Raw genomic sequence first — 25,457 nt, forward strand, 5'->3', positions numbered from 1 at the left:
TCTTTCTGCACACCCACCCGCCGTACCTCCTGTCACCTCAACCCCACACTTTGAGGACTGGCTCCTCTCACCCTAATTCTCAGCTTAAATGTCACTTCCAGTAGTGGCTAGCTGTCAAGTTTTTTGCTGTTCACCCACCTTATTTCAAACTTTTCTTCCCTTGAATTGTTAAGCCTATTTATGATACTTCTCCTAACTTCTCTTTGTTCCATGTACTTTCTCTAATTCAGTTTTATTGATTAAGGCCCTTAGGTGGCAAAATTTACTGTAAGCTAGCTACCATATTACAGATCTCTGTCAAACGTGCACTTGTTTGAGGAAACTTTAATTAAAGAAAGCCAGAAGTCTAAGATATGCCCTTTCTAGTAGTTTTCTTTTGATGGCCAGAGCCTTTAGACTCGATGCTGCACTTTAATCCAGAAGTCAACGTAACAGTTTAATACATGTAATAAGTTAAAAAGTGTTAGTGAAATAGGAGCTGGGTTTTGTTTTTCCAAACATGTTTCCGAAAGCCTGTTTTATTTTAAAACACACACGGAGTTGGACACAAATGCCTTTTTAACCATCGTGGAGGAGATTTCACGGATTGCTTAAATTGGTCACTCTTCCTCTCTATTGAGCCCGCCGTTCTTGATGCCTTATGAAGGACGAGAAGATGGGTCTCTTCCTTTGCTTCCCTCTTTGTTGTAATACGAGTCCTTGGATGACAGTAATTATACGACCAATTTTTCCGCAACCATTTGGCGATCACTAAAGCTTTGCAGTTGCCGGTTTTCCTACCGGTGTCTTACCACCTAAGGGAGAAAGACAGAGACGGCTCATGAAATGATATTGAGTTTGCCCTTCCTTGTACAACTGTTTAGGCACTGGCAAAAGAGAAACACATGACACTTGTGCAGAGTTTTACAGACTGACAAAGCACCAATGGAGACAGCAGCGCCCTTCGCAGAAGAAGCAGCGGTGTCTCAGAGGCGATGGGCATGGCCAGCCCCACAGCCATGTTTCCTGAACTTCACGTCTAGCATGGTCTAGTACATTCACACTCACATATCTGCCTTCCGAGAGGAAGAACTCAATCCCGTCGTCCTCACGACGAGGGCTTCGGGGTTTGTTTTAGCTTTACGCCCCTCTCACCAAATTCAAAATCGAGTTTCAAGGTTACGTATTCTGAAAGTTCAGACATACTATAAATAGAAGACTGGGGGGAAATTCCCTGGCGGTCCAGTGGTTAGGACTCCGCGCTTTCACTGCCGAGGGCCCAGGTTCATTCCCTGGTCAAGGAGCTAAGATCTCGCAAGTCGCGGCGCGGCCAAAAAAAAGAAAAAAGACTGGGATTTCAACCTACGTATTTTCTTCAACAAGAAATTAGTATTTTCACCTTCCCTATCTCTGTCAACTACACCTTTGCCCTCTATACTTTTTTCTTCAATGACTCTCCTTTAACCATATGCCTGCCCTGGTTTTCCCCTAATCCCAACAGACATCTATCTAAAGCTCTTCTATACAGGTTTGACAAGTGTACTGAGTTACGATTAGGTACAAAAATACTACTTGTAAGAATATCCACTCAGTGAGCTAGTCCTTTTTGAATATAATCAGCAGACAATTATTTTTTTCAAAAGCTAACACCCTCCCCTTCTAAAGTCACCCCATCATTCCTATGAGAAGTGTTCTCTACCTCCTCTGACCTTTCAAATCTGTTTATATCAAAAGTCTTGACTCTTACTGTATACCATAAACAAATGGCCTCGCCTTTTGGGGCTGGACTATTTCTTTATAAGCTGATAGGACCTGCAGAAGAGTCTGGATTGGATTATTCTCCCAAGGATGTGCTATCAGCCCCCAATTTCAAGTTCAGAGTCTACATATGATGTGGACATTGACCCCGACCCCTCCCACGGGAAAGAAGAGATCTGAGGGTGGAGAGGGAGCAAATGAATCCAAGGACCAAACCGAGAGGAATTTTCTTGATGTTCACCAGGGCTAGATGTAAAGGGTCTAGATCTTGGACCCTGATTAGTTATGTTAGGAGCTGATCATTTTTATGCTGTATAAGACCGCCTATTTTATGCCTGTTGTGTCTTCTCTGTTAGTTTTCTCCTTAGTTTCCTTGAGAAAATTCTAGATGATAGAAATAGTTCTCTGCGTATACTAAAACTCTACTGCTGTTCATTTTGATCAAGTATTTAGTGCCATACTTTCTTGTTTTACTATATGTTGATAAATGCAATGTGCAAACCCATCATATTTTTATTAAACAGCACTTACCAAGCATTTCTTCTAACTTTGTTGTGGCAGGTTCATTCACAGTAAATATATAATCATTATTTCTAGGAGAAAAAGTAACAAGCTTTCTTATTGAATAAACTAGGAGGAAAAGACAACATTCATTATTTATATAGTAAGACTACTTTTAAACAGTCTTCCTCAGGGCTAGTTTTAAATAGTTGAAAGTTGTGTGTATATATATGTAAGATTATACATACATACACACACACACACACACAAACACTACATGCCCCGCCCCCCAACTTTTCTTATAATTAACCTATAAATTTCCATATTAGGTCGAAGCTAAAACGCTGGCCTAAAGCACTTTCTTTCTTTGCTTCAATATGGTTTTTATTCACACCCACAATAAAATTCGCATGGTAACTCAGAGTGACTTAGCTAATCAGGACATGGATAAGTGAAGCATGATGTAATGTTTCCTAGATCCTGCATTTCCGCATCTCTCTCGACTTGGTGCTCAACTGTTCTGAGCTGTCGCTGCCCCGAGCTCACGCTGGGCGCCGTGCACAGTTACTTACACCTTCTTCTTCTGCACCACACCGAGCCTCACAAAAGCTGCTAAGGCATTTTTTTGTACATCGGAGGATAATACATCGTAACACTGTGAGGCACCTAAGAGAGAGGGAAAGGGAGAGTTAGTGGCTTACTTTCTGTGCTCAACTAACAGAAGTTACCCCCCACAGAGGTGTGACTCACCTTGATCGAGAAGCTGACCTGTGAATTTTCTAACTTTCACCAAGTACTGTTTCTCAGTGAAGTAGTCTTCTTCTTCGTTCAAGAGGTATTTGCAAATTATCTGAGTTTTAAGAGGGAGGATGAGAGGAACAGAAAGTGAAAAAGAGCAGCCAAATACAGGAGAAGAGTAAATAATTTTACACTGCCCCTCTTAACAGAATGATACATTATATTAGAGCAGAATAAAGACCTCCCCCCGAACCCCGCCAAAAAAAGTTCTACCTTTCACCTGGGGAAGACATTTGCTCTTCAGACCAGAAACAAGTACAGGGTAGGAAAGTCTTAGTTATATTTGCTATGGGAGGATGAAGGAGAACTTGCGAAAGATTTACACACCTGGTAAGATTCCACAAAAGGTTTAAAGAGTCCTATTAAAAACTCTAACACAGTATTTCCTTTTTCTGTAACTAGGATGTCCCTTGTCGTCACTTGCGCGGCCTCACTTTTACAAAGCAGGTAACAGCCTTCTTCAAAGTCCTGCAAGGGGAGGGGAGAAGACAGAATGCATCCTCTAATTTGTAACTCAGGTCAGCGATCCACTGCTGGGCTCAGCATGTGCAGCCCTGTGCCCTCCAAACAAGGGAGACACCGGCTAATTCTGCAAGCCTTCCCGGACTGTTGTGGCTGTCAGACAGGAGCCAGGGCAGCACTGTTCCAGCACTCACAATGCTGAACCTCAAATACAGCAAACACCGAAAACCTGATGAGCCTCAGAAATCGTCACCTGGGCCATAGATTTTCCTTCGCTTTGCACGGACGAGCCATACTCCTTGCACTTGAATAGAAGTGCATGCAGCAAGTCCGAAAAGTACTGAGAATCATGTTATGCTGAGAACGGCTGTCCTCATTTCCTACTGAATCAAACCTGTGGCCCTCAGCATAACGGACAGACACTTAAGCCAGTTGTCAATGCTGGCACTGCCCCCAGCCCAGCAGGCCAGAAGTCCAGCTCTGGGAGCCCGATCCTTCACCTGCTGTCTACACCCCCAGGCAGGACCACTGTTGTCTAACCGCAAAGCAAAAGGCCCTACTCATTCTAACAAGTGGTGCTGGAAAACGTGTGCTGGTTGCTAAATTTTCTGACAAAACAGAGTTGGTTTATTTACAGTGGCTGCACTAATGGCTCAAAGATTTGGTTCCTCTCACCAAATAATCCCTACATTATTGATTAAACCTGACCAAGAAGTAAAACAGTTTGTTGAACTGTGAGTGTCCATGTTTCTCTTTTGTTCTGCTGCACGTAGCCTTGAAGGAAGGGAAGACACACCCGTGAATCCAAGCCTAACATTTCCAGAACTCACACCGCAAACACACTTGCTCTTTGGCAGTAAGGATTTACCTTTAGTGCATTTCCTGGAAGAAAGATGAACTCATCTGAAAAAACATTGCATAGGAAGCGAAAGCAACTGTAGACATCCTCTGGAAATAAATTCATTACATAAAATTACAACTCTGCTTTTTAAACATTCAGGGAGTACCAAGAAGTCCATGATACTCCAAAATGCAGTATTTTAAAGGCATATTATTCATATACCAGGGACAAGAATTCAGGCCCCCAAAGGAAGCTATAACCAATCCAAATTTTACCTACAGAGAAACTACAGGCTAGCATAGTTTCAATGGTTGAGACTGAATTACAACCAGGTCTCTAACCAGTCAGTCTGGTAATGAGCAAGAGGCCGCATTCCGCAGAAGCCAGGGTACTTCATTTCCCCCGTATGTGGTTCCCTAGCAGAGAAGGAAAGGAATGGCTTCCTTCATTCCCTTCCACACTCGTATCTGCTGATGTCTCTACTGTACCCTTAGTGCTAGGACACACTGGCACACAATCATAGAGACTACTGTCTTAACCCTCGGGCGTGTAGGTCTGTCCTGCCCGTCGGCTATAGACCATCTTTCTGACGTGAATTTTCTCATTAGAAAAATATACATCCATATGGACACAAGCGGTTGCCTCCAATTTCAGGGTGTTCACACTGAAACACTCTAGAAGACCACGTATGTGCCCCTCGGTTGTGGACAAATCCCAACGTAAGAAGCCTCAGACAGAACTAAGATCAAGCTTTGAGCTTTCTGTGTCCTGAGCTAAGTTGTCTGACCTCTCTGGGACCCAGTTTCCTCATTCACAAAATGAGGATGAGCACTGGACCTCTGAGGTTCCTTCCAAGGCTAAAGGTCTGTGGCTGAGCCCAGTGTTTCTCAACTCTGGCTTTTCCTTATAATTATCTACAGAGCTTTGAAAAGCAAAAAACAAAAACATCGATTTCTGGCCCACACCCCAGACCAGTTGCATCAGAAACCTTTGGGGATGGGACTCAGCCTCCCAAAATCCTAAGGTGCAGCCCGGGTAGAAAACCCCTGACCTTGACTACAGGTTTCTGTGGAAAAAACCAGTTATACTCATTATTATACTCCTCGGTGCGACCAGAATGCTACCGTGTGCTGAGCTGGACTGTTTACCCGCCCTGCCTGCTTCTGTCAGATGAGGGAAGTGACGTCAGAAAAAGAGCATCCGACCAGCAAATGGGGAGCTGTGCTCTAGTCCCAGATCCTTAAGGGACCAGGAATCGCTGGGCCTCATTTTCCTTATTTACAAAAGGAGAGGTTGAGATGAGATGATTTCTTAGGTCCCTTGCAATTCCCAAATTCTACGGCCAGGTATGTAGGGGAAAAAATCCTAATGAGCTCTGACTAGAGGTCCCATCCCTTGCTGGTGTGTGGGCTGCAGGCATGTGACAGAGCATTATAATACAAGGCTTCAAACGTTGCTCTCTGTATGGAACTCAACGGCCAGGTCTCTTCCAAAACTCAAGACCACCTTCCCGCAAGTTACCTTTCCTGAACCCAGGCGTCATCTGCAATGCCACAGCTACTAAGGAAGGACGGACAAAAGTGTTGAGCAGCTGGTTCCTGTAAGCCGAGCACATGAGGAGAGTGACGTGCTGGAAAACAAGCCCGTCGACCACTTCTGCGTCTCCAGAGTCCACTTTCAGAGTCACCCGGTCTTTGGTGAGGCTGACGACGTTGGAGTGCAGAAGAAGGCTGGACTGGACCACTTCTTCAGCAAGTTCACCGTCTACGTGCACACAGACAATCCGTTCAGGCAAATGGCGAAGAAACGGGATGGTCACAGCCGGGAGTCTCAGGCCCAGCACGAGTCATCGCTAGTGACCCGACACGTTTATTCTCAAGCGCCGCGGACGGGTTTTACGCTCCACCAATTGAGGTAATGATACCATGTGTGAAGGATATTGTAAAGGCACTATTTCATAAATCAACTGCCTCTGAGGACATGTAACGTGCTTTCTTATCTACCCCAAATCTGTCAGGCATTCTGAAACGCACATCAATTCCCACTCTGAAAACCAACGCTTCCTCAGGAACCAAGGTTTTGTAATTGCAAGTTACATGACAAGAAAATCACATATATGGGAATGTAAGAATACTAACACAAGAAGACATGCTTCATACACACATACACACACCTCGCTTAGACCAATTCCGAGATGGCAAGAATATCGCTTTACAACTTTGCAGGTAAACCCAAGGGCAGCCCAGAGAGGCACTCTCCTAGCTTCAGGTCTCTCTGAGCACAGAGGGATGCCGAGGAGATTTTTCTGGTTTTCCTACATCAAAGATAACTAAAGAGGCAGGCTCATAACAGTTCCTGGTAAGCCATCACCTGACACTACACTGGCCTAGAGATAGCCAAGGAGTTAGAATTATAAGTATAATAAAGGGATGGTGATATTTAACAACATTCTTGATAAGGGAAATACTTTTATTGTTCCCCTGAGCCAAAGAGCTGGCTGACAGGTGTGCTAGGCAGGCACACTTCTGGAGCTGGGCGACAGGCTCTGCTGCTGCGTCACGCAAGGGACAAGTGGGAGGTGTGGTTTTCCTTTCGGACTCGATCACATTCGCTTGGACTAATCTGCCTTGTCTCAGCCCGCTCAAGGTAAGGGTGCAGCACATGATACCATATATATAATACAAGATGATTTATCTTACACACACAGTACAATGCTATGTATATCATAAAAAGGCCTAGATAGAATGCTTAAGAATATATGGGGTAATCTGGGTAAAAAAGCAAAAAGGAACCGAATACACATAACGTGTTCTAAATTAGGAACAGTGTTTGATAACTACATGATTTCCGGTACTTGGATACCAAGCGGCTCTCACTTTGTAACAACTGGAGCTGTCGTGGCAGCTGCACAGGTACTTTTCGCTGTGGACTGGCCACATATTTATCCCCTCTTGAAAAACCAACACCTCAGAAAGACAGGTGCCTCTGCTTTCCCACGTTTCTGGGCCAAACATTCCTCTTTCATGACTTTCTGCTTTATATTACAGTCGACATGTCCTTTGTTTCCCATCAGACTGTTAACAATACTGGGATTCGGATTCATCTTTACTTCCCTCCCGGTGACCAACGCTCAGCTGGCCGGCACTCCTGTTGGCAATTCTTCCCGGCCTCTCTCAGCCACACCGCCCTCTGCTGCTGCCTGGCTCGGCTTCCTGAGTTCTTATCTATGCACGGCAACCTTCTCGCTTGTCTCCCTGCCTCCAGTTTCTCCCCCCTGTGGTCCATCTTTAAAACTGACATCAGGGGACCTCCCTGGTGGTCCAGTGGGTAAGACTCCGCGCTCCCAATGCAGGGGCCCCGGGTCTGATCACCGGTCGGGGAACCATATCCCGCATGCCACGGGGCAACTAAGCCCGTGCGCCACAACTACCGAGCACGGGAGCTGCAACTAAGAGCCTGTGTGCTGCAACTAAGACCCAGTGCAGCCAAAATAAATTAAAAAAACAAAAACATACCTCCTTATAAAAAAAAACACAAAACCTGACACCAGGCTGCTTGCTAAAGGCCAATCCGTCACGCTTCCCTGCCTAAAACCCACGCCCGCGTCCTGTGACCTACAGACTCCAGTCCAGATCCCCAGGCAGCGGGCCTCTATGATCCAGCCTCTGTCCACATCTCCGTCTCCATCACTCCCTTCCCAGAGCCAGTGTTCTAATGTTACCAACCACCAGCAGGGCAAGGGATGCCCGGTGCTGTCACACCCACCATCGCATGCTTCCTGATCCCTACGTTAACAGCGCTCCTCGCCATCTGTCTTCCTGAAGCGCTCCTACTGTCCCACCAAGATGCGCTCAGTAACTTCTATGAAATCTTCCCTGCGCGTGGGCCCTTTCCTACACAGCAGTCTCAGCAAGCCCCAGCAATGTGTCCATAGCTCTCTGTCTTTATGGCACCCAGCCCTCTCTACTAGTTTACACATTACTACCCACCCTGTCTTCTACACACCAGCAGAACCTCCAGAACGGGGTTGCATCTAGTTCATCTTTGTACCCCTGGTAGTTCCCAGCACGCACTAGGTACTCAGTATAGGTTTAATGAGTGGAGAGTAAATACTTGACTATAAATAATTATCCGGTCTTAAAAAGACTGCATTTCCAATTGTAGTCAAAGAGATTGAAAACAACTTAAGCTAACTATTGTCATATACATCCCAAACTCCCAGCATAGTCTTCATAACTCCAATGAGGTTTTTACAAAGTTGTTATTATCAGAGAATTGTATACAGTTCTCCAAGATCAGCCCTTTAATCCTTACAATCCAGTGAGGCAAATGGGTTGCAAATATAATGTGGTAGAAAGAGGTGGGTGTAGGGGTTTCCCTGGTGTCGCAGTGGTTAAGAATCCACCTGCCAATGCAGGGGACACGGGGTCGAGCCGTGGTCCGGGAAGATCCCACATGCTGCGGAGAGACTAGGCCCGTGCGCCACAACTACTGAGCCTGCACTCTAGAGCCCATGAGCCACAACTACTGAGCCCGCGTGCCACAACTACTGAAGCCCGCGTGCCTAGAGCCCGTGCTCCGCAACAAGAGAAGCCACTGCAGTGAGAAGCCCGCACACCGCAATGAAGAGTAGCCCCCGCTCGCCTCAACTAGAGAAAGCCCGCGCGCAGCAACGAAGACCCAACGCAGCCAAAAATTAAAAAAAAATAAATAAAATTTAAAAAAAAAAGTTTAAAAGAGAAAAAAGAAAGAGGCGGGTGTAGAGGGAAGAATATGTGGAGTACAGAGTCATTGTTTAGTCTCCACTCTGCCAGGTAGCAAGGGCGGGTATTCTGGTCCTCTATCTACTCAGAGCCTCATAGGGAGAAATGACATGTAAACCGTTATTCTCAAATAACGGATATGCTACGTTCAATGTCCTAGAGTGATAAAAACAGATTAGGCTTTCTTTCATTGAGCAATGCTTTGCTTAAAGTCCTATATGGGTTTTTTTCACGTCTAGGCTACAACGTTTCCAAATTAAGAGATAAAAAAACAAGCATTCTCACCACATATGTCCCACATACATACCAGGCCAAGTGAGAAAACCCCCGAAGGCCTGGGCTAAGCCTTTCAGCCATAAAGTCTTTTCCAACAGGGCATCGAAGTCCATGGATGGCCGGTTCTGAAGCAGAACAGCAACTATTAGTGGCCACGGGCTCAGAACCAGGTTTTGAATTTGCAGGAGCTGCATTCTATAGGCAACTTCAGTGACAAAGGCATGCATGTCCTCTGACTGTTTCTGAGGAATATATCTAAAAGGAAGAAGACAGAACAACCAATTACAGTTCTGCTACTTAGACAATGTGAGTGGAGAAGGGAATGGGAGCAGACAGATCCTTTAGAAGGTTTCTCATACTTTCTGCCGACTGAATTCTCTCAGGTCACGCTGCAAAAATATACTTTCACTTTACTAGAGTGGGATCTGTCCATTCGTCTCTGGACTATGCTCTTGAGAGGTGCTTAAGAATACTCAAGGTAAGAGGGTTGGTTCTATTATCCCTGGTTCCAGGCCAAAACAAACAGACAAATAAACAGACAAAAAACACTTGCTGCTGCTTTGTAAGTGGTTGCATCACTTCTCCTGTGAAAACCGATGCCTCCTCCCGTGGACTGAACTGCTCTGTCTCCCGAGAATCCACAGTACTTTGAACACGTCTCTTGCAGAACACACCTAACAGGCGATGACATGATATGTATGGCAACTGCTCGTGCCTGTACTGACAGGCTGCACCGCTGGCCTGACTACTGCTACACCGCCCTTCCGAGCAGCTTCAGGGCACCTGCTAAGCACTGCCTCGGTCCTTGCCTGACAGATTCCTCATGCGTGGATCACCCAGCGTTGAGTCAGATGATAGCCGGAACCTACCCAGAGCCGGCTGGAGCGAGGATGTATGGGTAGGACCTAACAGCAGCCACATGATAAGGTGGCTTAATGTGAAAGCTGTAGCCAATGGGGACTCCCCGGTAATGGATACAACTGGCCAATTTGAGATGGACAAAGTGAAAGCTCGTGGCTGCAGAAAGCTAACGTCTGCTTCTGAGAGCTGACGAAGCTGCGAGCGCGGCTGCCGGCCGCTGTGGGGCCACTGGCGCTACAGATAAATTATGATGCTGCAGTCATGGAAGCCTGGTTGGGCAGGCGGTCTGTCCCCTTTACTCCTGCGGGTGTTTTTCTCTACATTAAGAAAACCCAAATGTGTATCTGTACCTGCACCCTGAAAGAAGCTAACACAGTTCCTTGCCCACAAAACTATAACCTTCTTGAGAACAGGGACTCACTCCCATTCATTATTATCAAACAATCCTTTCTAGGATCAAAAACAATACTTAGTACACACTTCGGCTGGCCTACCAATAGGAATTGTGCTCGACAATTCCCATACATGCACTTTTTAACACCAGCTTATTTCTTCACACTTTTAAGTCAGTAGGGTACTAGGGAGGGAGCTTGGGGAGAAGGAATCAAAAGAAGCATCTACTACTTTGACAGTAGGCAATGGGTTTTGCCTTTTGTTTTGTTTGTTTGAGCATTGTCTGGCTTTGCATGCTTAATGTATATATCCTGCAGTTAAGTGTCTGGCGAACATACTAATTGAAGCTTTCTGCTTCTCCGGGGTGTGATCTCAGATAACCAAGTTTCAGTGCCAGAAGTGGTCAACTCAAGAATCGCAGTTTACACTTTCAGATTTTCATCCTTGTTTCTATGTCAGTTATGAAAACACAGGCCTTGCACCTTGGAACCAAGTTATATGGGCTCTGATGCATCCTCCCAGCTGCCAGAGATCGAAGCGACACAGGGTCTCCGAAGTACACATGAATGTTTCCAAACTTTTCAGAGAGAATCTTCCTGGCTTTCAACAATCCCTGAGAGTACCACAACAGGGGAAAAGAAAACAGGAATACATTCAGAAATCAGTTGGTGTATAAAGTACATCATAAATAAATATAAATTGAAAGAAATTTAATTTCTTTAAATGCCAGTACAATCAAGCTTGGCTACCCTTTACGTACAGTTGTAGATTCTTTCGGCTTAGGAACCCCTAGGAGCTCATAAGCATACAGAGTTTCTTCCAATATCCTGTCGTAACTGATGCTGATTGGAACAAGGTAGGTATCAAAAACTTCTCTTTTAAAAAACGGTTCCATCACAATATTCAGAAGACCTGTAAACGTCGGGAGAAATGATTGTTCAAACATATTGAAAAGGAAAGCAAACAAGGCCGCAGGAACATACTAAAAGTATACATTATATACCAAGCCCATAAATAGAAACAGTTGAACTTAAAGAAACAGTTATACTTATGAAGTAAAGAACATCTTGCAAAAAAAGTGTCAAGTTCTATTTAGCAGCTACGATGACACCACGCCTGAAGCCTCTGGGTTTGTGTTTTCCCTTCAGTCTGTAAGGAACCTACCAAATTTTGGAGTCAGTGTCTTGGCGGAGCGGCTTCTGGTCCCTTCGAGGAAAAATTCAACAGGAGCATAACCATTCTTTAAAGAGAAAACACAAACAAACAAAACAAAACACAAAACCCATTGCCTACTCTCAAAGTGATAGATGCTCCTTTTGATTCCTTTTCCCGAGTTCCCTCCCCAGCCCTCTGAGCAAACACTGCTCACAGTGAAACTTAAACAAGAGAGTCACACAGAGTAAACAGATTGCGCAGGTTATGCACATTCCTCGAGGGGGAAAAACCAGCTAAGCAGTCCATTCAGAAGTTATGAACTTAGGGCTTCCCCGGTGGCACAGTGGATAAGAATCTGCCTGCCAATGCAGGGGACACAGGTTCGAGCCCTGGTCCGAGAAGATCCCACATGCCGCGCAGCAACTAAGCCCGTGTGCCGTTAACTACTGAGCCTGCGCTCTACAGCCCGTGAGCCACAACTACTGAAGCCCGCGCGCCTAGAGCCCCGTGTTCCGCGATGAGAGAAGCCACCGCACCGCAACGAAGAGTAGCCCCCGCTCGCTGCAACTAAAAGGAAAGCCCGTGCGCAGCAACGAAGACCCAATGCAGCTAAAAATAAATAAATAAATAAATTTATATTAAAAAAGTCTATTAAAACAAAAAAAAAAAACAAAAAAAACAAAAAAAAAGAGAAGAAGTCACGAATTTAAATAAGACCTTAGAGCAAACTTCAGTGAAAAGAAAATACAGCTTGAAAGTACTCGGTAATTATTTGCACCTACCCGTAACATAGTTTTCACATATTGGGAGAACACCGCCCAGTAGAGTTTATTGCCACCAAAGGTCCGCCGCATGAAAAATGCCCCCGACATTCGCAGCAGCTCACCAACCATCTTCATTCCTAGGAAGTCTACGAAAGAAACAATGGTTAATGTTTATTTGCAGACCTTGAAGCTTTCTATAAATATCTCAACTCAGATGCTATTAAGATAGATTTCACGTATGCAAGACACCCCTAATCTTAAGAAGAAACATCTAATGGAATTAAGGAAAGAAGGGACTCTGTCAGCAGGTGCTGGCTGGGAGGTTACCTTGTGCACCCCACTCCCCATGCACCTCTGCATTTACAACCAGACCAGCTAGATAGAGATGGGGGAACAGCAGGCAATGGGACAGCCTTAACTACGCCAATTTCCTTAGTCAGCACTGCTGCTGACCTCAGTGACAGACCAACATATATCCTCCATGCTCTGGACAGTCAGGCCAAACTAGCTCTCACCTTTCCTTTTTAACCATCAGGTGAAAATTATCAATCTTCTTTTAGTGGCACAGATTAAAAAAGAAAAGCAAGTCCAGAATGAGAGAAAGAGTTCTACCACCAGTTTTAAAACAGTTCTTTTCATTTTTCCCTAATTTTCAAATAACTTCCTCACGTGTCTATATAGATGGAAATGCTTTCAAAGTGCTTAAGGTCCTGGCAGTTTTTACCTTACTGTTTACTGTGTTTATTAGCAAAGGTGTAGGCTTGAACCCCAGCTTTCCTGGCTAGCTTATAAGGGAGATGATAAACAATTTATTTGCCTTAGCAATCCTACTTTTTGGAATCAATCCTACAGAAATAAAAGCACTAATATGAAAATATATTGAAAACTTGTTTGTAACAGCAAAACTACCACATTATGATACATATACACTGCTGAACATTATATAGCAATGAAAATGTTAGAGACATGAAGTTGGAGCCTTACCAAAAAAAATCACACCACATACAAAGATTAACTCAAAATGGATCAAGGACCTAAATATAATACCCAAGACGATAAAACTCTTAGAAGAAAATATAGGGGAAAAGCTTCATGACATTGGACTTCGCAATGATTTCTTGGATATGACACCAAAAGCACAGAAGATAAACAACAGAGAAACTGGACTACAGCTGTCCCTGGGGTTGGGGGGAGTCTGTGGGGCATTAATTCCAGGACTCTCCACGGATACCAAAACAAGAGGATGTTCAAGTCCTTTATATAAAAGGGCAGAGTATTTGTATATCACCTAGCACGTCCTCATACACTTTAAATCATCTCCAGATTACTTATAATTCCTAATACAATTACTATGTAAACAGTTGTAAATACCACGTAACTGCTGTGTAAATAGTTTCCTGTGAATGGCAAATTCAAGTATTGCTTTTTGGAACTTTCTGGAGTTTTTTTTCCTGAATATTTTTGATCAATGGTTGGTTGAATCCGTGGATGCGGAACCCGTGGATACAGAGGGCCGACTGTACACCAAAATTAAAAACTTCTGCTCATCAAACAATACAATCAACAGAGTGAAATGGGAGAAAATATTTACAAATCACATATCTGATAAGGGGTTAATATCCAGAACATATAAAGAACTCCTTCAATTAAACAACAAAGAAAACAAACAACCAAAAGGACTTGAATACTCCTCTGAAGAAGATATAGAATTGGCCAACAAGAACATGAAAAGATGCTCAACATCACTAATCACCAGGGAAATGCAAATCAAACTCATGATGAGATACCACTTCACACCCATTAGGATGGCTGTTATTAAAAACAAAAAAACAAAAAACCTAAAAAAACAGAAAATAACAAGTGTTGGTGAGGTTGTGGAGAAACTGAACCCTTGTGCACTGTTGGTGTGATTGTAACATGGTGCAGTGACTGTGGAAAACACTATGGCAGTTCCTCAAAAAATTAAAAATAAAATTACCATCTAACCCAGCAATTCTACTTCTGGGTGTATACCTGGAAGAATTGAAAGCAGAGACTCAAACAGGTATTTGTTCACCTATGCTCACTGCAGCACTAATCACAAGAGCCAAAAAGTGGAAGCAACCCAAGTGTCCAGGGACGGATCAATGCATAAACAAAATATGGTATATACATAGAGTGGAATATTATGCAGCCTTAAAAAAGGAGAATTCTGCCAGACACTACAATACGGATGAACCCTGAGGACGTTATGCTGAGTGAAATAGGACAGCAACAGAAGGACAAATCCTGTTTGACTCCATGTACAGGACGTATCTGGAGCCGACAGATTTCATAGAAATAGAAAGGCGAATGCTGGGTGCCAGGGGCTGGAGGGAGAACAGAATGGGGGGTTAAGTGTTTAATGCAGACAGAATTTCAGTTGTGCAAGGTGAAAAGACTTCTGTGGATGGATGACAGGACAACAATGTGAACTTAATGCTACTGAATGTGCACTTAAAAATGATGAAGATGTTAAATTTTATGTTTTGTGCATTTTACCACAATTGAAAAACATGGTAAAAGAATTTAGATCTATTTATTGACCTACAGAGATAGCCACTGATATATTATCAAATAAAAATAACAACAGCAAGTAATACATCCAGGTCGTATAATCTCATTTTTCAACCTGAACCAAAAACCCTATGTGCATATATGCTTGCTGACGTCTGGGTAGGCGCAGTAAAGCACAGTGCAGAGGACAGAATCCAAACTATTAAACACTGGGACTGGTAGAAAGAAGGGAGAGGGTTTCCCTGGTGGCACAGTGGTTAAGAATCCGCCTGCCAATGCAGGGGACACGGGTTGGAGGCCTGGTCTGGGAATATCCCACGTGCTGCGGAGCAACTAGGCCCGTGAGCCACAACTACTGAGCCTGAGTTCTAGAGCCCGTGAGCCACAACTACTGAAGCTCACGTGCCTAGAGCCCGTGCTCCGCAACAAGAGAAGCCACTGCCATGAGAAGCCCGCGCACCGCAACAAAGAGTAGTCCCCGCTCGCCGCAACTAGAGAAAGCCCGTGCACAGCAATGAAGACCCAACGCAGCCAAAAATAAATAAATTAATTAAAAAAAAAAAAAGAAGGGAGAGGTTATTTTCATCATTTTCTTCAAATAACCTCGGCACTGTTAAAATCATTCCCGTGAATGCCTTAATTTTTATAATTAAAAAAAGGGAGAAAACCAATGCATACCCATTCCTGCTGCTATGACCGGCACAGGTAAGTCGTAGTTGTATAAAAGAAAAGACAGCATCAGAAAGTCAATGTAACTTCGATGACTGGGCAACAGAACAACAGGATGCTCCTGGATGGCTCGCTGTAGCTTTAAAACAAATGTTACACTTTGAATAATTTCAGCTTTCATATTATTAAAATCGTATCTTAAATCAGAAAATGGAAGAACGTGCGTATGTACAGAGGGAATACGAGTAATGTTTTTCTGTCTCCCTACCACGTACGCAGAACTTATTTCAGAGTTCTAGTTAAATAATCTCCCATAACGCAAGAACAGCAAAAAGATAAATTTTACGGATCATAACAATGATGGTGATGATCACTAACACGTACTAGTTGAGAAGCAGACTAGGCACTTTACAGGCGCTGTTTAATGCCACGTGTTTGTACATAAGGACTAAGCCTCAGCTTCCTCATCTGTGACATGGCCACGCCTCTAACACATGGTGGAGCTAGGCCTGGATCTGTCAGTCTGAATTAAAAAGTCAACTGTCAGCCACTGCGCTAGACTGACTGCTAGTTTGTAGGAAGAGAAAACAAAACTCCTCTCAGGGAGATTAAAAACAATTACCAATTGTTAGGACCAAGGAAAGGACTGGTATTTCTCTATCTATGCACCGGGCTCACTGCCAGGGAGAGTGGGTGCCTCGTAGCAGGGAGGGAATGCATCCGAGCTCCCTGATCCACTCCTCGGGCTGTCAATCCCCAAAAATACCCACTGTGTCAAGGTGTGTCTGTCTTCCTGAAATCTAAATACGTAACCCACTGAGGCAAGGTGGTCTGCGGTCAGTTAAGACGTAGCCAGCAATATCCTCCGCTCCCAACACTGTAGCAAACGTTCTCCGACAGAGATGCAGATGGTAAGTCAGCAATCTAGAAATTAGTCATGGCAGGAAGAAATACTTGGAGGCAAAGTAAATGACTGAATAAAAACAAAGCATTAAAAGGCATGAGGAGGAAGGCCGGTGAAGGTAAGCGCTTCCTTGTAAGAGAAAAAAGGTATTAAAAACAAATGAACAGAAATAATCTTCATAGGGAAAGCTCTTACTTTCAGAAAAAAGTAAACAATTAAATGACAGGAGTGACAGAATTAGAAAAATCACCATTTGGCAATCATAAGAGTAATAACTGATTCAAGCAAAAAACATCAGTGGCTGTAAAAACGAGTGGAGGAAAGTATGATGAAAAACAGGACACCGAAGCATCCTTAAAGTCTCTTGTCCCAAGATACTTATTAATTACAGGGGGACAAAGAGTAACTCTACAGTGGCAAAGAGCACTGCAGCCAACTGACCAGCGTGAACATCACCAGGAACAGGCAGACAGAGGCCACGTGCTTCTGGGCTGATACACTGAGAAGGACACGGCCTGAGCCTAATCGAGAAGACATCCCAAACCCAAATCTAGGGACACTAGAATATAACTGGCCTGATGTCTTCCAAAGTAGTATCATGAAACACAAACAAAGACTAAGTAATTGTTCTAGATTAAAAGAGTCTAAAGAGATCCGGAAGCTGACTGTAACACACGACGCAGGACTCTCTTTTGCCTAGACAGGACACAGCTGGGACAGCTGGTGAAACATGAATAAGATCTGTACTACCAGCACTGTGTCAATGTTAATTTGCTTATTTTGATAATTACACCGTAAGACAATGTCCTTGTTTATAGGGAAAACACACCAGAAACGTGTGTGAGGAAAGGAAAAAGAACATGTTGTAGGGGAATCTTGGCGAAGAATATACAGAACTTCTTTGTACTACTTCTGTAACTCTGTGAACATCTGACTTTAGGTTAGTCTGTAAAGTCTGTAACTAAGTGACTAAGTTAGTTTGTCTGAAGCCCGTAGATCTGAAGGTCCGAGGAGAAAACACCCTGCAGAGAGGCGGAGTCTTTTCTGCTCAGGCTGGATGCCACCTGCTAACCAGGGCCTGCTCATCTAGTGCAAAGCGGGATGCCTTTGAGTTGAATAAATTGTGAGGGATTGAAGAAGAGGTTGCTTTTTTACAAGCAATACTCACTTTCTGAATACCTTCTTCATTTACACACACTTTCGAGAAAATTTGTTTAAATACTTTGCTCAGGGCAAAGGCACAGAACCGAATGGCTCCCAGACGCAGTTTGTGGTTCATTTCATCCAGGATCTCACAGGCTTCCTCTCGCAGGACCTCGGCAGATTGAAGGGATTCCCTGGAAAGCTACAAGAAAAGGGAAAGCAGGGATAAATTTCTGGAAAAAAAAAAAGAAGTCAAAATTCTTTTTGCTCAAATCAGTAGGACCAGTTCCAAATGGACCAATGTTATTCTATAACTCAAAATGGTATGTTTTCTTCTTAATTTAAATTGATATAATTTAAGCTTACATCCAAATTCTCTAAAATAAGTTGTTGCTCAAGATCTAGTGTCCGAGAGCATACACTTAGTAGTCACTTTCAGTAGATTGTTGCAGCTGATTTTTTTAAAAATTTATTTTATTGATTTATTTTTGGCTGTGTTGGGTCTTCGTTGCTGCGCACAGGCTTCCTCTAGTTGCGGCGAGCGGGGGCTGCTCTTTCTTGCGGTGCACGGGCTTCTCACTGCGGTGGCTTCTCTTGTTGCAGAGCATGGGCTCTAGGCACGCGGGCTCAGTAGTTGTGGCCGCGGGCTCTACAGTGCAGGCTCAGTAGTTGTGGCGCACAGGCTTAGTTGTTCCGTGGCATGTGGGATCTTCCCTGAGCAGGGATCAAACCTGTGTCCCCTGCATTGGCAGGCAGATTCTTCACCACTGCACCACCAGGGAAGTCCCACAGCCTACACATCTGAGGAATCAGGATCAGAAGGGAAGGAGAGAACTGGAGCATTAAAAAGAAAGAATACATTGCCAGGAGAGGACCTTCCTCGAGACAGAAAATGCTCATGCCCGTCTGAGCCAGTTGAGAAGGCTGGGGAGTAGGAAAGACAAGACCCCTGGGGACAGGAAGGACCTGGATAGGTGAAGAACACAGGTGAAAAGGCCGGTTTGTTTGGAAGGCACTGGAGGAAAGCAGAGAAGAAGAGAATGACCTGGCCTCTTAACCTGTGCACCTGGGCTTCTCATCTGCCCAACGGATACGCTGTCGCTACAGATCGCTCTCCCTGGAAACCTGAGAGAAGCGACGGTCTTACAAGTCCTTGCCCCCAGTGACGCCCCTCTTCAGCCTCTTCTCCACGTCACAGACCTGAGCAGTCTCCTCAGCGCAGAAGCCGTCACACCCTCCCTTGGCTAAAGCCCCTCAATGGCTGCGACTGCGCTGTGCGAGACAAAGGCAGCCTGCGCTAGGGAAGCGGCAGCAGGGATGGAAAGAGGTAGGCAAGTGCTATCTTTAGGAGGGTACATCACTTTTAGCAGAGCACATCAGCAGCTCTTAGTGCCTGAGAGCGTGTGAGAGGAGAGTAAGAAACTGAAGATGGCATCCAGATTTTTGGTTTGAGCAACTAGCATATGGGGGGGGGGCATTCTCAGAGACAGGACAATCTGGGTGGGAGGGGGGACTATACACAGTACAGGGGTGGGGTGGATCCAAGACTTTGACTTAGACATCTTGAATGCTTTTGGAGTGCTTTTGGAATTTCCAAGTGGATACCCAATAAACTATAAAAATATATGTATGAAACTCAAAAGAGATCTGGGCTGAAGCAACAGATACTAATTATCTATATTACTTACAATAATATATTATTTTTGTATAGTAATATTATAATACAGAGACATTAGCATAAGGAAGGTACTTAAAATTCTGGCAATAAATAAAACTGCCCAGCGAGTGGGTAGATAAGAAGAGGCTAGAACAAAATCTTGAGGAACAGCAGCATTTAAAGAGACAGGCAAAGGAAGAGAAGCCCATAAAGACAACTGGGAAATAATCAAAAAGATGTGGTGGGCAAGCGGGAGAGTATGGTGTCAGGGAAAGGAGAGAGCGTGTACCAAAAGCTATCCAGGATTTGAATGAGGTTGATTTTAGCCACGAGGAAGGAGGTCATTCACCATCTTGGGAAGAGCTCCTACAGGGCGCTGGAAATCAGATTCCAGTGAGTTGAGTGGTACACGAAGGGTGAAAAAGTAGGGCAACGAGCATAGAAAACACAGCCAACTTCTTCAAAGGGCAGAGCAGAAGTGGGAAAGGAAGAGATGGGTAGTAAGTAGAGAAGGAATGTGGTCAAAGGAAGTCTAATTAAGTTGGAAGAGAAGTGAGCATGTTAAATGCTGATGGTAAAGAGCCGGTAACAAGGAAGAAGTTCAGACAACTGAGGGGACAGAGGACAGAGCAGAGTCCCCGAGGAGGAGGGGGAGGTGGAATTCGGAGCAAAGGAGCAGGGTGGGGATTAAACTCGAACAGAAGGGGACCCCTGTTCCATTCTAGTAGGAGGGAGGAAGAAAATGATGGGTGTTAGATGCTGGTGAATTAGGAGCCTGACTTCAGGGAGCTGAAACAGCCCTCACTTACATAATGGCTTACATTTTCTTTGTGAAGTAGGAAGAAAAGTCATCTGTACAGAGTAAGCGGAGAAGGTAGGGTGGGAGGTTCAAGGAGAATGGGGCAACTGAAACTGCCGTTTTGGAGACAGGGAGAGAGTTTACTAGGGAGACAATCAGTGACTGGGTAACACAGAGGGCCCAAGGGTGCTGCGTAACCGAGAATTTACAATAATTCCAATCTACCTCGATTATATGATTCTTCTCAGCAGTACATTCAAGTCTGAAAAACACTGGCTTAAATCAGTCACACTTAACCTGGCTGTGCATTAGAATTACATGGGGAAACTTAAAAAAAAAAAAAAAAGAAGAAGAAGAAGAAGAAAAGAGAAATGCCTAGGTCCTAACCTAGACCAATTAAACCAGAATCTCTGTGGATAGGACCAAAGTATTTTTTTTTCATTCATTAATTCAAGAAATATTTATTGAATGTGTACTACATGCTAGGCACCAGGAATACAGCAATTTAAAAGAGACAGAGAGAGAGAGAGAGAGAACTTGACTTCACTTATGAAATAAGTTCAGTCAGACAAGATTAATAGATTCCCCAAGATAGATCACAACAATACGATTAAGAGCTTAGGTCATATGCCCGAATCAGAATAAAAGAGACAGCAAATAATAAAGACAATAAATAATTTTCCTGGGAGCTCCCCCGGCGGTCCAGTGGCTAGGACACCGTGCTGTCACTGTCTGGGCCCGGGTTCCATCCCTGGTCCACTGGCTAGGGCTCCGCGCTGTCAGTGTCTGGGCCCAGGTTCCATCCCTGGTCGGGGAACTAATATCCGGCAAGCCATGTGACGCAGCCCCCAACCCCACTGCCGCTGCAAAATGAAGAATTTCCCCAAGGCCACAAACCTGACTAACCTCCAGTTAAAAGTCAAAGAAGCAGGATCTCTCCGTGAACCTCAAGGCGCAAGAGCACGATACGATACAAGAGCCCGCCATCGGGGAGCTCCGATCATGCCCACCAAGGACCTCTATCTGGATGTCCTCAAATGACGCGTGCAAAACGGAGCACAGCTTCTCTCCCAAGCCCTCTTCTGCGTCCCTGTCTCAGTGAATGGCTCTAACAGCCTTGATTCTCCCTTCCTTCACTTCATGCACCCAACTGGCCACTTCTTAAGTCCGTCCACTGCTCTGTTTCTGTAACCACTTGCCAGCCCAGGCAGCTACGACCCTACCAAGGGGTTACTGCAGGAGCAGCGCACACAGCCCTCCCGTCTCCTTCTTCGGCAGAACGGCGCCTCTAAAACATAAACTGACCGTGCCGCACTGCAACCGGAAACCCTTCCACGGCTTTGCGCTGTACGTAGGATAAATCTAATTCCTTTGGACGGTTCACAAAGCCCTTCATGACGCGGCCCCGGCTTTCCCCTCCAGTCCAACTCTTGTCACTGCCCCTCCTTTGCTCTCTTCAGTCTGGTCCCATCGAACACCTCTCTACACCATGAACATACACGCGGTCTACTTAAAATAAGCTGGTGGTTCCCAAACTTCACTATACTTGGGAATTGACTGGGCTTTTAAAAAACTTCGGACGCCTGGTTCCTCACTCCTGACATTCTGATTTAACTGGTGTGAGGGTGAGACGTAGGTACAGGGATTTTTAAAAGCTCCCTGAATAATTTTTTTTTTAAACATTCTTTTAAAAAAAAAAATTTATTTATTTATTTATTTATTTTTGGCTGTGTTGGGTCTTCATTGCTGTGCACAGGCTTTCTCTAGTTGCGGCAAGCAGGGGCTACTCTTTGCTGCGGTGCATGGGCTTCTCATTGTGGTGGCTTCTCTTGTTGCGGAGCACGGGCTCTAGGCGCGCGGGCTTCAGTAGTTGTGGCACATGGGCTCAGTAGTTGTGGCACGCGGGCTCAGTAGTTGTGGAACGTGGGCTCAGTAGTTGTGGCTCGCAGGCTCTAGAGCGCAGGCTCACTAGCTGTGGTGCACGCGGCATGTGGGATCTTCCCGGACCAGGGCTCAAACCCGTGTCCCCTGCATTGGCAGGCAGATTCTTAACCACTGTGCCACCAGGGAAGCCCCTCCCCGAATAATTTTAATGTGCCATGAGGTTTGAAAACCACAGGGAAAAAGTTATTTGGTCTGCTAGGAACACTCTTCTTCACCACTTCACCTGGAAAACCCCCAAACATCTTTCAGGCCTCATTTATAAAATCACTTCTCTAACTCACTACACAAAATTAGTTGCTCTTATAACTAATTAATGCCCCTGTACACTGGCCTCCCATTAGCAATGTCTTGTATCATATTTCACTGTAATTGACTGCACAACTGTCATCATTCCCTATTAGACTATACACTTAAGAGGTCAAGAACGCTGCTCAACTAGCTATTAGACACAAAGTCTAGCAAAGAGGCTAAGACGCATTAATGGGTACAATAAACATTTGATGAATGTGCTGAATATAGCAAAATCTAAAAAGATACATTAAAAATAGCAAAATAAATTCACAGAATCAAGAAGAGATAGAACTTGCTGACAATGAACAAATCTGGCTATGGCTGAAGAGGGACTCACTTACCTGTTTAATGACATAATGAATCTCTTCAGAGTTGAGAACGTTACATTTAATCTCACTTGGCTTGCAAGGAGTAATTCCCTTGTAGACAAGAGGTGTGTAGCATTTCATGGCAAATTTCAGGTCGCTGACATGCCTCCTCTCCTCCAAAACATCTTCAAACTCATCCCACTTTTTGAGCTCCTTCTGTGGGTAAGGCAAATGAAAGAAAGTGATGCACATGCTGTAAAACTGCGTTGGTAAGGTTTCATCGTAGCCCAAATTCTTATTCTGTGACACAGAGTCAGAGGAGAGTGTTCTGATGTTAGGTTTTCATACAGTAAGAAAAAGAAATGTAGCTATTGGACTTCCCCGGTGGTTGAGAACCCACCTGCCAGTGCAGGGGACACGGGTTCGAGCCCTGGTCCGGGAGGATCCCACATGCCGCGGAGCAGCTAAGCCCACGTGCCACAGCTACTGAGACTGCACTCTAGAGCCCGCGAGGCACAACTACTGAGCCCTCGTGCCACAACTACTGAAGCCTGCGCGCCCTAGAGTCCATGCTCCACAACAAGAGAAGCCACCGCAATGAGAAGCCCGCACACTGCAACGAAGAGGAGCCCCCGCTTGCCGCAACTAGAGAAAGCCCACGTGCAGCAACGAAGACCCAACGCAGCCAAAAATAAAAATTAAAAAAAGAATAAAATTACCAAAAAGAAAAAGAAATGTAGCTATTATTAGGATCAATGAATTGATGATATTGAATTATAATATTTTATTATCATATTTCTGATTGCTATCTTTATAAAGCCAGTGCCCCTTTATGAAAGTTAACAAACATAGCAAAGGTGGGACATTAGGCTCTAGAGTAATCTGATCAACTTTACAGGTTTCGTCAATCACATCAATACACTTGTTTCGTCTGCCTCTCTCACTTAGTTTTAAAAATTAAAGCGTACATCAGAGAGTCAAGATTATGCCAAATCAAATAAAACTACATGGGTGCAAACCCAAGACAAACGTGCTCTCATATAAGCTACTACGAAGCAGTCTGTATTTTGCTGTGTTACTTTCTTTTCTCCTTTCAACCCACTGCAATTCAGCTTCTATCCAACCAGCCCCTGAAACTGCTCGTTATTAGGCTACCAACGACTGCTGAATTGTTAATTCTTAAAAGTTTGTTTTCCTGATGATAAAAGTAATAGCAGTAATAATAAGTACAGCTAACACGCGTCGTTGCTTCCTGAGTGTCAGGCACTATCCTGAGAACGTTACCTGTATGAAGGGGCAATCAATCCTCACAACAAACCTATGAGGTAGTTTTCATCACTACCACGTTTCACAATGGGGAGACCAAGGCACAGAGAAGCGAAATAACTCAGCCAAGGTCCCACAGCTCTCAGAGGGCAGAGACATGATTCAAGCTGAAGCCTTATCGCTTCACAGACCTTGCTCCTAACCACTACCCTATACTACTCAGCATGCTAATTATGGAAGATTTGGAAACGTGGAGACATACAAGCAAAGATAAACTGCCCACAATGTTACACTCTGGGAATAACTACTCTTAACACTTACTAGTTCCCTTATTTTTTTCATTCATAGATACAAAAATACATATTTTTAAATTTAAAACATGGACCCTACCAAATATAGTTTATCTTGCCTTATCAACTGTATTCTGAATACTTCCCTATATTGTTTTAAAATATTTTAGTGGCTGCACCGTCACCTTTATATTCCCTAATTTCTTAATATAATATTTTAATTACCAAAGTGATACATGTTCATTATAAAAATTGAGGAGATACAGAAAAACCCAAAGAAGAAAATTAAAATCAACTGTCTCCCAATGAGCCAGAGACCATTTCAGTGAATGCTTTTTTCTGTGCCTGTGAAAAGTCCCTCCCTCACCACACGTACATTTTGATTTGTCTCCTGATTTTTTTTTACTTAATGTTATAAACGCTCCTCCATGTCATTTAAGTTTCTCCCACAATATTACTTTTAATGTTCGATATTTGGACTCTTTTTTTCATTCATTGCTACTATAAAAAGCGTAACAAACATTAATATTTCTTTCAAATCTAATCATTAGACCCTGGCCTCTTGCAAGTCTTTGTCCTCCTAGATCTCCCCACCGTGGGACACCATTCTCAAGCACTCCTTCCTTTTATTACCTACAACTATTCTGAAATGTTCCTACTGTGGTCTTTAATTCATGACTCTGTCACAGCAGAAAACCCACCTCATTTCTCTAATCCAGAGATTCTCAACCTGGGGGAAATTTTCCTCCCCCGGTTACAAATATGCCTTCTTTCCTCCCACTTCCTTTAATGTATGTTAACATCTCCATCCCTCTTTTCTTCACGCCACACGGTGCTGAGTACTCTCACCTACTCAACTGGTTTCAAATATTTATGCTTCTGAATCCCTTGCCCTGTCCTCCTCTCCCATCTGGCTTTTCCAAAACTGAACTCACTTCTCCTCTGCACAATCCTACAAGCTGATTATTTTCCTGAAATCTCAATCGATAACCCCACACCATCTACATCCCTCTGTCTACATCACTCTAGCCCTTTCCTCCCTCACCCTTCACATCCAATCCGTTCCATCCTGCTAACACGGCCTTTAAGGATCCACCACG

The 25,457-nt window shown here is 44.2% G+C and overlaps 1 protein-coding gene across 2 annotated transcripts in view; it reads right to left on the reverse strand.

Annotated features, from left to right (window-relative positions):
- Positions 1 to 415: 415 nt before the first annotated feature.
- GNPAT (glyceronephosphate O-acyltransferase) overlaps positions 416 to 25,457 on the reverse strand; it is a 31,790-nt gene continuing 6,748 nt past the window's right edge. For both annotated transcript variants that reach the window (XM_036827966.1, XM_036827965.1), the window contains exons 2-16: positions 22,835 to 23,017; positions 17,828 to 18,004; positions 15,765 to 15,894; positions 12,570 to 12,697; positions 11,797 to 11,872; positions 11,393 to 11,544; positions 11,115 to 11,245; positions 9,410 to 9,633; positions 5,861 to 6,103; positions 4,367 to 4,446; positions 3,364 to 3,504; positions 2,989 to 3,088; positions 2,811 to 2,904; positions 2,269 to 2,330; positions 416 to 794 (exon numbers count right to left, since the gene is read on the reverse strand). In XM_036827966.1, coding sequence (XP_036683861.1) covers positions 751 to 794; positions 2,269 to 2,330; positions 2,811 to 2,904; positions 2,989 to 3,088; positions 3,364 to 3,504; positions 4,367 to 4,446; positions 5,861 to 6,103; positions 9,410 to 9,633; positions 11,115 to 11,245; positions 11,393 to 11,544; positions 11,797 to 11,872; positions 12,570 to 12,697; positions 15,765 to 15,894; positions 17,828 to 18,004; positions 22,835 to 22,942 — 1,890 coding nt within the window. In that variant the 5' untranslated portion in view covers positions 22,943 to 23,017 and the 3' untranslated portion in view covers positions 416 to 750. The remainder of the gene's footprint in view (positions 795 to 2,268; positions 2,331 to 2,810; positions 2,905 to 2,988; positions 3,089 to 3,363; positions 3,505 to 4,366; positions 4,447 to 5,860; positions 6,104 to 9,409; positions 9,634 to 11,114; positions 11,246 to 11,392; positions 11,545 to 11,796; positions 11,873 to 12,569; positions 12,698 to 15,764; positions 15,895 to 17,827; positions 18,005 to 22,834; positions 23,018 to 25,457) is intronic.

The sequence above is a fragment of the Balaenoptera musculus genome, chromosome 16 (assembly GCF_009873245.2).
Source record: "Balaenoptera musculus isolate JJ_BM4_2016_0621 chromosome 16, mBalMus1.pri.v3, whole genome shotgun sequence".
In the NCBI taxonomy this organism is placed as follows: Eukaryota; Metazoa; Chordata; class Mammalia; order Artiodactyla; family Balaenopteridae; genus Balaenoptera; species Balaenoptera musculus.